We start from the raw sequence: 11,262 nt of genomic DNA on the forward strand, positions 1-11,262 counted from the left end.
CGGCACAGCCCCGCCCCTCCCTCAGGCCCCGCCTAGTGAGGGCGGAGCGCCGCCTCAGTGCTCCCGCCCCCTCGCTGGAAGCCCCGCCCCCGCCGAGGCCCCGCCCGTTCCCGGAGGCGCCGCCCAGCGGAGCGGAGCGGAGGCAGCGCTGCCGCACGGCCCGGCCCGGTGAGCGGGGTCCGGGGATGGGGGGGGTCCCGCCGCACCGGAGGGGGGTCCCGGTGTGCGGGGGGAGGGGGACGCGGAGGCCTCGGCGCCGCCCCTGAGCGCCCCCCCCCCCCCCGCAGCGCTCTGTCGCATTCCGCAGCGGCCGGGCCGGGGGTGTCGCAACCGGGCGGCGGGGGGGACCGGGCGGGCCGGGCCGCACTGCGGGCTCTCTGCGGGCGGGACCCCGGTCCCGTGGGCAGGGGGGCCCGCGGCCGCCCCCCCTGCGGGGATTAGGATTGATGCTGCCGTAAATAGGCCGCGCTGGGGCATTACCGGGCGTCACGGCAAAGCCGCTTACGGGCTCCGGGAACAACCGGCGGGGGGGCAGCCCCTGCACCCCGTGCCACGGCCAGCTGGGCAGCCCGCACCCCCGCACCCCCGCACCCCTGCACCCCGTGCCACGGCCAGCTGGGCAGCCTGCACCCCCACATCCCTGCACCCCGTGTCACATCCAGCTGTGCAGCCGTCACCCCCACATCCCTGCACCCCGTGCCACGGCCAGCTGTGCAGCCTGCACCCCCACATCCCTGCACCCCTGCCACATCCAGCTGTGCAGCCTGCACCCCCTGCACCCCCCACTCCCCCCGCCACATCCAGCTGTGCAGCTGTCACCCCCACATCCCTGCACCCTGTGCCACATCCAGCTGTGCAGCCTGCACCCCCTGCACCTCGTGCCACATCCAGCTGTGCAGCCTGCACCCCCGCACCCTCTGTACCCCCTGCACCCCATGCCACATCCAGCTGTGCACCCCGTGCACCCCGTGCTACATGGAGCTGTGCAGCCTGCGCTGCGGCTGCCCCATGCACCCCTGCACCCTGTGTCACACGCACCCTGTGTCACACGCAACCCCTGCACCCCGTGTCACACGCACCCCGTGTCACACGCACCCCCTGCACCCCGTGTCACACGCACCCCGTGTCACACGCACCCTGTGTCACACGCACCCTGTGTCACACGCAACCCCTGCACTCTGTGTCACACGCACCCCGTGTCACACGCACCCCCTGCACCCCGTGTCACACGCACCCCGTGTCACACGCACCCTGTGTCACATGCACCCCCTGCACCCTGTGTCACACGCACCCCGTGTCACACGCACCCTGTGTCACACGCAGCCCTACACTCTGTGTCACACGCACCCCCTGCACCCCGTGCTGCATGCACCCCCTGCACCCCGTGTCACACGCACCCCATGTCACACGCACTCCGTGTCACACGCACCCCCTGCACCCGTGTCACACGCACCCCCTGCACCCTGTGTCACACGCACCCCGTGTCACACGCACCCCCTGCACCCCGTGTCACACGCACCCCCTGCACCCCGTGTCACACGCACCCCGTTTCACACGCACCCCCTGCACCCCGTGTCACACGCACCCCGTGTCACACGCACCCCCTGCACCCCGTGTCACACGCACCCCTGCATCCCATGCCACACGCAGCCCATGTCACACGCACCCTGTGCGCAGTGTGCCACCCCGGTCACACGTGCCGCATGTCACACACGCGCCATCTCACACACACCCCATGTCACACGCGCCTCCCTGCGCCCCGTTCTGCACCCACACCTGCACCCCATGCACCCTGTGCTGCGTGCACCCCTGCACCCCGTGGCACATGCACCCCTGCACCCCGTGGCACACGCACCCCGTGCACCCTGTGTCACATGCACCCCGTGTCACATGCACCCCATGTCACACGCACCCCATGTACTCAGTGCCCCCCCATGCTGCCTGCACCCCTGCACCCCACATCTCGTGCACCCCATGTCACCCATACGGGGTGCACCCTGTGCCACATGCCCCCTGCACCCATGCAGGGTGCCCCCCACACTGCATGCCCCCCCTGCCCCCCATGCTGTGTGCCCCCCATGCTGTGTGCCCGGTGTGCCGTGGGCCAGCAGCCCCGGTTGTGCCGCACGGGCCGGCCCTCGGCCCGGCGCTGGCCCGGTGCCGGTGCCCGGTGGCAGCGGCGCTGGCTGCGGCACCGGCCGTGCCGCGGGACGGGCTGCGCAGGGCTGGCCGGGCTGCGCTGCCGGCCTGCGGGAGCTGCCGGCCCTGTCCCCCCTGCCTGTCCCCCTGCCTGTCCCCTCCTTGTCCCTGCCTGTCCCCCTGCCTGTCCCTCTACCTGTCCCCCTGTCTGTCCCCTCCTTGTCCCTGCCAGTCCCTGCCTGGCCCTGTCTGTCCCTCTGCCTGTCCCTCTGTCTGTCCCCCTGTCTGTCCCCCTGCCTGTCCCCCTGCCTGTCCCCTCCTTGTCCCTGCCCGTCCCTGCCTGTCCCCCTGCCTGTCCCTGTCTGTCACCTCTTGTCCCTGCCAGTTCCTGCCCATCTCTGCCTGGCCCCCTGCCTGTTCCCCTGCCCGTCCCCCCGTCTGTCCCCTCCTTGTCCCTGCCAGTCCCTGTCTGTCCCCCTGTCTGTCCGTGCCTGTCCCCCTGTCTGTCCGTGCCTGTCCCCCTGTCTGTCCCTGCCTGTCCCCCTGTCTGTCCCTGCCTGTCACCTCCTAGTCCCTGCCAGTTCCTGTTTGTCCCCCTGTCTGTCCCCTCCTTGTCCCTGTCTGTCCCTGCCTGTCCCCCTGCCCACCCGTGTCCGTCCCCGCGGGTCCGTGCCGGCCCGTGTCCCCGTGACGCGCGGTGCCGGCTGCCGCGGGCTCCGCCGTTCCCGCAGCGGTGTTGCAATCGGGGCCCGGGCGGAGCCGGTGAATGGCGGGCCGGGGCTCGGCCGCGGGGCTGCGGCACAGCCGGGGCGGCTCCGCTCGGCCGCGGGGGGAGCGCGGGGGTCGCAGCGGCGCCGGTGCCGGGGGGGGCAGCGCCGCGGCCGGGCCGGGCCGGGCCGCCATGGGGGCGGCCGCGGCGGCCATGGGGTTGCCATGGCAACGGGCCTGCCGCCCGCCGCCATCTTGTGCGGGCCGGAGCGGCGGGGCCGGCACCCCGCGGTACCGGGGGCGGGACCCCAACTGCGGGGGGACGGGGGACAGGGACCCCACACGGCTGGGGGACGGGGACCCCACACTGCGGGGGGACGGGGGACGGGGACCCACACTGCGGGGGGATGGGGGACGGAGGGACAGGGACCCCACACTGCAGGGGGACGGGGGACGGGGACCCCACACTGCGGGGGGATGGGGGACGGAGGGACAGGGACCCCACACTGCAGGGGGACGGGGGACAGGGACCCCACACTGCGGGGGGATGGGGGACGGAGGGACAGGGACCCCACACTGCAGGGGGACGGGGGACGGGGACCCCACACTGCGGGGGGATGGGGGACGGAGGGACAGGGACCCCACACTGCGGGGGGACGGGGACCCCACACGGCTGGGGGACGGGGCTGCCTGGGGGGTAACCGGGGTGGGGGGATGATGGCCAAGGGGGGTTATGACCGTTGGGGTGTTATGGTTTTGGGGGTTGATGGCCAGAGGGGTGATGAGCATGGGGGGTGATGGCTGAGGGGTGATGGCCATGGGGGGTGTGGATGGTGGGAGTGATGACTGGGGGGTTGATGGCCAAGGGGGTGATGGCTGTTGGGGGTTATGGCTGTTGGGGGTTATGGTTTTAGGGGTTAATGGCCAAGGCGGGCGGTGGATGGTGGGAGTGATGACTGGGGGGCCTATGGCCCTTGGGGGGCTATGGTCTTGGAGGGTGATGGCCATTGGGAGTGACAGCCATGGGGGGTGATGGTTGTGGGGGGGTTATGGCTGGGGGTGATAGCCATGGGGGTGATGGCTGGGGGGTGATGCCCATTGTGGGTGATGGCTGGGGGGTGATGGCCATTGGGGGTGATGGCCATTGGGGGTGATGGCCATTGGGGATGATGGCCATTGGGGATGATGGCCAAGGGGTGATGGTCATTGGGGATGATGGCCAAGGAGGTGATGATCATTGGGGATGATGGTCATTAGAGATGATGGCCATTGGGGATGATGGCCAAGGGGTGATGGTCATTGGGGATGATGGCCATTGGGGATGATGGCTATTGGGGGTGATGGCCATTGGGGGTGATGGCCATTGGGGTTGATGGCCAAGGGAGTGATGGCCATTGGGGATGATGGCTATTGGGAATGATGGCCATTGGGGGTGATGGCCATTGGGGGTGATGGCCATTGGGATGATGGCTATTGGGGGTGATGGCCATTGGGGGTGATGGCCATTGGGGTTGATGGCCAAGGGAGTGATGGCCATTGGGGATGATGGCCATTGGGGGTGATGGCCATGGGGGGTGATGGCCAAGGAGGTGATGGCCATTGGGGATGATGGCCATTGGAGGATGATGGTCATTGGGGATGATGGCCAAGGAGGTGATAGCCATTGGGGGTTGATGGCCATTGGGGATGATGGCCAAGGAGGTGATGGTCATTGGGGATGATGGCCATTGGGGATGATGGCCAAGGGGGTGATGATCATTGGGGATGATGGCCATTGGGGGTGATGGCCATTGGGGATGATGGCCATTGGGGGTGATGGCCATGGGGGGTGATGGCCAAGGGGGTGATGGTCATTGGGGATGATGGCCAAGGGGGTGATGATCATTGGGGATGATGGCCATTGGGGGTGATGGCCATTGGGGATGATGGCCATTGGGGGATGATGGCCATTGGGTGGTGATGGCCATTGGGGATGATGGCCATTGGGTGGTGATGGCCATTGGGGGATGATGGCCATTGGGGATGATGGCCATTGGGGATGGTGGCCAAGGGGGTGATGGCCATTGGGGGGTGATGACCATTGGGGATGATGGCCATTGGGGCTCATGGCCATGGCGTGATGACCGGGGTTCTGATAACCATAGCGGGTGATGGCTATTGGGGATGGTGGCCATTGGGGAGTGATGGACGTTGGGGGGTGATGGCCATTGGGGTCTGATAGCCCCCATCACCATGGGGGTGATGACTGGGGGTCTGATAGCCATGGGGGTGATGACCATGGGGGTGATGGCCATTGGGGTCTGGTAGCCATGGGGGTGATGACCATGGGGCGTGATGGCCATTGGGGTCTGGTAGCCATGGGGGTGATGACCATGGGGGTGATGACTGGGGGTCTGATAGCCATGGGGGTGATGACCATGGGGGGTGATGGCCATTGGGGTCTGGTAGCCATGGGGGTGATGACCATGGGGGTGATGGCCATTGGGGTCTGGTAGCCATGGGGGTGATGACCATGGGGGTGATGGCCATTGGGGTCTGATAGCCATGGGGGTGATGACCATGGGGGTGATGACTGGGGGTCTGATAGCCAGGGGGGTGATGACCATGGGGGTGATGACTGGGGGTCTGGTAGCCATGGGGGTGATGACCATGGGGGGTGACGGCCACCAGGCCTGACCCCCCCTCTCTCCCCTCTCCCCACAGCGGAGGCGGCAGCAGCCGAGGGGCCACGATGTCCCACGAGAAGAGCTTCCTGGTGACCAGCGACGGCTTCGGGGGCCAGCAGCCCACGGCCCCCCCCACCTACGCGCAGCCCCCGTACCCCCCCGGGCCGTACCCCCAGCCCCAGTTCGCCCCCCCCGCGCCCTACAACCAGCCGGGCTTCCCGCAGGGGCCGGGGCCGTACCCCCCCCCGGGGCCGTACCCCACGGCGGGGCCGTACCCCCCCGGGCCCTACCCCCCCGGGCCGTACCCCCCCCCGGGGCCGTACCCCCAGGGCCCCTACGCGCAGCCGCCGTACGCGCAGCCGCAGCCCATGGTCCCCGGGGACCAGGACTGTAAGTGGCGGGGTGGGGGGCACAGGGGGTGTCTCCCCGTGGTGGGTGCTGAGGGGGTGGGTGAGGGGGGGGCTGGCTGGTAGCTCAGGGCTGTGGGACCCCCGGGGGGGGTGTTGTGCCCTGTGAGCCCCCAGATGAGGTACTTGGGGGCGGGGGGGCCCTGCTCACTGGATCAGGGTGCCAGTGGTGGCCCTGGCACTGGGGACACCGCTGGGGTTGTCATCTCGGTGGGGACAGCCCGGTTTTGGGGGGCTCAGAGCTCTGTTCCCCCCTCAGCCCCCTCTGTGCTCTCCCCCCCAGCCAGAGCCGGGCCCCCCCGCGGGCTGTGGACACCGGGCACCGCGGTCACCCGCGTCGGTGAGCGGCCACCGCGGCAGGGACACGATGGGACAGGATGGGCTGGGCCGGGGACAGGCCAGGGGGCAGGATGGGGACAGGCAGGGACCTGGGGGGTCCAGGCAGCCCCCTGAGCCCCCCCGACCCCATTTCCCCACAGCCCCCCTGCACAGCACCTACCATGAGGACGGGCCCCCCTCCTACTATGACAACCAGGACTTCCCCAGCGCGCACTGGGACGACAAGAGCATCCGGCAGGCCTTCATCCGCAAGGTGGGGCCGGGACGGGCGCCGGGGGGGACACGGGGCTTCGGGGTGTCCCCCCGTCACCGCCGCCTGTCCCCCAGGTGTTCCTGGTGCTGACGCTGCAGCTCAGCGTCACCTTCTCCTTCGTGGCCGTCTTCACCTTCGTGGGGGGCGTCAAGGGCTTCGTGCGGCGCAACGTCTGGACCTACTATGTGTCCTACGCCGTGTTCTTCATCTCCCTCATCGTCCTCAGCTGCTGCGGGGACTTCCGCCGCAAGCACCCCTGGAACCTGGTGGCCCTGGTGAGCGCGGCGAGGGACGGGGACGGGGTGACATGGTGACGGCAGCCCCGGCTCTGGGGACGCCCGCTGGGAGCAGTGGTGACACTGGAAGCTGTGCTGCCATCAGAGACCTGGACAGGCTGAGAGCTGGGCGGGAGAAAATTAATGGAATAGAACAAGTGTAGAGTGTTGAATCTGGGCAGAACCACCCCAGGTTCCAGTGTAAGTTGGGAATGAGCTGTTAGAGAGCAGTGTAGGGGAAAGGGAGCTGGGGGTCCTGGGGACAGCAGGGTGACCATGAGCCAGCACTGGGCCCTTGTGGCCAGGAAGCCAATGGGACCTGGGGCGGGTTAGAAGGGGGTGGTCAGTAGGTCAGAGAGGTTCTCCTGCCCCTCTGCTCTGCCCTTGAAAAGACGATTTAGTTCAGATAGTACCAGGATATACTTTGGGAACATATATATATATATATATATATATAATATAGAGAGAGCCATACCACCCTGAGAACACCTGATCTCATCTGCTCTGGGAAGCTCAGCAGGGTCGGGCCCGGTCAGTGCTTGGATGGGAGACCAGGTGGGAACAGCGGGTGCTGTGGGCTGAGCCAGCACTGGCCCTTGTGGCCAGGAAGCCAATGGGACCTGGGGGGGGTTAGAAGGGGGTGGTCAGTGGGTCAGAGAGGTTCTCCTGCCCCTCTGCTCTGCCCTGGGGAGACCACACCTGGAATATTGTGTCCAGCTGTGGCCCCTCAGCTCCAGCAGGACAGGGAACTGCTGGAGAGGGTCCAGCGCAGCCACCAAGATGCTGGAGGGAGTGGAGCATCTCCCGTGTGAGGAAAGGCTGAGGGAGCTGGGGCTCTGGAGCTGGACAAGAGGACACTGAGGGGGGACTCATTGCTGGGGATCAAGATGGAAAGGGGCAGTGTCAGGAGGATGGAGCCAGGCTCTGCTGGTGACAACCAGGGACAGGACAAGGGGCAATGGGTGCAAACTGGAACACAGGAGGTTCCACTGGAAGAGGAGAAGCAACTTGTTGGGGTGAGGGTGGCAGAGCCTGGCCCAGGCTGCCCAGGGGGTTGTGGAGTCTCCTTCTGTGCAGACATTCCAACCCCTGGACACCTTCCTGTGGAACCTCAGCTGGGTGTTCCTGCTCCGGGGGGCTGCACTGGATGAGCTTTGAGGTCCCTTCACCCCCTGACACCCTGGGATCGTATGAAGGGCGCTGGGCACGTGGCGTCACCACCAGCGGGTGGTGGCCGAGCCGGCGTGACGCGGTGTCCGTGCGTCTGTCCCGCAGTCCATCCTGACCGTCAGCCTGTCCTACATGGTGGGGATGATCGCCAGCTTCTACGACACCGACGCCGTCATCATGGCCGTGGGCATCACCGTCGTCGTCTGCTTCACCGTCGTCATCTTCTCCCTGCAGGTCAGGCGGGGGGACGGGGGCAGCCCCCCCGGGCCCTGCTGAGGCTGGGGCTCCAAACCAAGGGGGTGACCCCCCAACCCTCTGCTGGGTCTGGGGGCTCCAAATTTGGTGTATGGACCCCCTCGTTCCATCCTGGGCCTGAGGGCTCCAAATGGGGTGTACACTGTCCCCCAGGCATTGCTGGGGCTGGGGCCTCCTAATTTGGTGTATGACCCCCCCTTGTTCCTTGCTGGGTCTGGGGGCTCCAAACCAGGCGTATGACCTCCCCTTGTTCCCTGCTGGGTCTGGGGGCTCCAGGCTGGATGGGGGCTCCAAACCAGGCGTGTGAGCCCCCCTTGTTCCCTGCTGGGTCTGGGGGCTCCAAACCAGGCGTATGACCCCGCCTTGTTCTCTGCTGGTTCTGGGGGCTCCGAACCGGGCGTCCGACCCCCCCTCGCTCCCTCTGCCCCCCCAGACCAAGTACGACTTCACCTCGTGCCGGGGCGTGCTCATCGTCTGCCTGGTGGTGCTCATCATCTTCTCCATCCTCTGCATCTTCATCCGGAACCGCATCCTGGACATCATCTACGCCTCGCTGGGGGCCCTGCTCTTCACCTGCGTGAGTGGGGGCTGCCTTTGGGGGGGTCCCCAACCTCCCAGGGGGGTCACCAGCCTCCCACGGGGTCTCCATCCTCCCAGGGGTGTCCTTGTCTTCCTGGGCGGGGTCCCCAACCTCCCAGGGGGGTCACCATCCTCCCACGGGGTCTCCATCCTCCCAGGGGTGTCCTTGTCTTCCTGCGGGGGTTCCCCAACCTCCCAGGGGGGTCACCATCCTCCCACGGGGTCTCCACCCTCCTCGGGAGTCCCCATCCTCCCAGGGGGGGTCCTTGTCTTCCTGGGGGGGTCCCAGTCCTCCTGGGGGGATGTGCATCCTTCTGGAGGGATCCCCATTTTTCTGGGGGGCTCCCTGTCTTCCTGGGGGGGGTCTGCATCCCCCTGGGGGGTCACCATTATCCTGCAAGGGGTCCCCATCCTCCTGGGGGATTCCCTGTCCTCCTGGGGGTGTCCCCATCCTCTGGGGTCCCCCATCCTCTGGGGGGGTCCCATCCTCCTGGGGGTTTCCTGTCCTCCCAGGGGGGTTCCCCATCCTCTGGGGTTCCCCATCTTCTGGGGTCTCCCATCCTCTGGGGTGTCCCATCCTCTGGGGGGGTGTCCCCATCCTCTGGGGTCCCCCATCCTCTGGGGGTCCCACCCTCCCCAGGGTGATGCTGAGCAGCGGTGTCGGGGGAGCAGGGGGTCCTGGGGCGGCTGTGGGGTTGTGTGGGGCGCTCATGTCCCCCCCGGTGACGTCCCCGTCCCCAGTTCCTGGCGGTGGACACGCAGCTGATCCTGGGGAACAAGCAGCTGGCGCTGAGCCCCGAGGAGTACGTGTTCGCCGCGCTCAACCTCTACACCGACATCATCAACATCTTCCTCTACATCCTCGCCATCATCGGCCGCGCCAAGGAGTAGCGCCCCCCGCGCCCCGGTTCGTGCCCCCGCCCCCCCGTAGCCGGTTCTGTTCGGTGTTCTCATCGCACCCCTCGGTTCTCCTGTTAGAGTTTCTTTGACCCCGGGGCCCTCACGTCACCTCCCGGGCCGGGGGGGACACAGGGGGCGTGGGGGTCCCCCGGTGACAGCCCTGTCCCCCCGCCCCCGCTGTGAATGCGGCCCGTCCCCCCCGTGCGTTCGACGCGGACTGGAAGCACTTTGTCCCTTTGTCCCTTGTCCCCGTCCCGCTCCCCGCGCACGCTGCCCCCGGCCCGGCCGTGCCGGCAGGGTCACGCGGCCCCGGCGCGGCACAGGACCCGCTGCTGCGCACCGCGGCGCGGCCCCGGCCCCTCTGCGCCTGAGCCACCGTCCCTGCCAGGGTCCCGGCGCCCCGGCCGCGGCTCCGTTCTGGCTCCAGCTCCTGCTGTTAATAAACTCCCTCGAGTTCAGCCGGGCCCCGGCTCTGCTTCCCGCAGCGCCGGCACAGCCGGCACGGCCCGCGGCGTGTGGGGCTGGCACCGCTCACACTCGGGCTCTGGCGCTGCTGGCACTCGGGGTGGAAATGGGGACACGCAGGGTCTGTCACTGGTGGCACTTGGGTCAGTCACCGGTGACACTCGGGGTCAGCCACTGGGGACACTTGGGGTCAGACACTGGGGACACTTGGGGTGTGTCAGTGATGGCACTCGGGGTCAGTCACTGGTGACACTCGGGGTCAGTCAGTGGTGGCACTCAGGGTCTGGCACCAGTGGCACTCAGGGTCTGTCACTGGTGACACTCAGGTCACTGGTGACACTCAGGGTCTGGCACCGGTGGCACTCGGGGTCAGTCACTGGTCACACTCAGGGTCTGGCACCAGTGGCACTCAGGGTCTGTCGGTGGCACTCGGGTCAGTCACTGGTGACACTCAGGCTCAGTCACTAGTGGCACTCAGGGTCTGTCAGTGGTGGCACTCAGGGTCTGTCATTGGTGGCACTCGGGGTCTGTCACTAGTGACACTTGGGGTCAGTCACTAGTGGCACTCAGGGTCTGTCACAGGTGGCACTTGGGCTCTGTCACCAGTGACACTTGGGTCAGTCACCAGTGGCACTTGGGGTAAGTCACTGGTGACACTCAGGGTCTGTCACTAGTGACACTCAGGGTCAGTCACTAGTGGCACTTGGGGTCTGTCACCAGTGACACTTGGGTCAGTCACCGGTGGCACTCGAGGTCAGTCACTGGTGGCACTTGGGGTCAGTCACTGGTGGCACTCAGGGTCTGGCACTGGTGGCATTTGGGGTCAGCCACTGGTGTCACTCGGGTCACTGGTGACACTTGGGGTCAGTCACTGGTGGCACTCGGGGTCTGTCACTGGTGGCACTCAGGGTCTGTCACTGGTGCATTTGGGGTCAGCCACTGGTGTCACTTGGGTCACTGGTGACACTCAGGGTCAGTCACTGGTGACACTTGGGTCTGTCACTGGTGGCATTTGGGGTCAGCCACTGGTGTCACTCGGGTCACTGGTGAAACTCGGGGTCAGTCACTGGTGACACTCAGGTCTGTCCCCGCTGGCCCGCGGCTCA

General features: G+C 67.3%; 1 protein-coding gene across 1 annotated transcript; it reads left to right on the top strand.

Moving 5' to 3' along the window:
- The first annotated feature begins 56 nt into the window (after positions 1 to 56).
- On the top strand, positions 57 to 10,144 carry GRINA (glutamate ionotropic receptor NMDA type subunit associated protein 1). The gene is made up of 7 exons (XM_082045530.1): positions 57 to 168; positions 5,551 to 5,903; positions 6,400 to 6,512; positions 6,587 to 6,787; positions 8,063 to 8,191; positions 8,646 to 8,789; positions 9,533 to 10,144. The coding sequence occupies exons 2-7, from the start codon at positions 5,579 to 5,581 to the stop codon at positions 9,680 to 9,682; spliced, it is 1,062 nt and encodes a 353-aa protein (XP_081901656.1). The 5' UTR covers positions 57 to 168; positions 5,551 to 5,578; the 3' UTR covers positions 9,683 to 10,144.
- The last annotated feature ends 1,118 nt before the right edge of the window (positions 10,145 to 11,262 follow it).

The sequence above is a fragment of the Streptopelia decaocto genome (genome assembly GCF_964273445.1).
Source record: "Streptopelia decaocto genome assembly, chromosome: 2".
Taxonomy (NCBI): Eukaryota; Metazoa; Chordata; class Aves; order Columbiformes; family Columbidae; genus Streptopelia; species Streptopelia decaocto.

Excerpts from the sequence above, each read along its gene's own strand:
- GRINA (XM_082045530.1), top strand. The coding sequence starts at position 5,579 with ATGTCCCACGAGAAGAGCTTCCTGGTGACCAGCGACGGCTTCGGGGGC. Across the intron at positions 5,904-6,399 it reads GGTCCCCGGGGACCAGGACT|CCCCCCTGCACAGCACCTAC; the intron begins GTAAGTGGCGGG and ends ATTTCCCCACAG. Across the intron at positions 8,790-9,532 it reads GGGCCCTGCTCTTCACCTGC|TTCCTGGCGGTGGACACGCA; the intron begins GTGAGTGGGGGC and ends CCCCGTCCCCAG.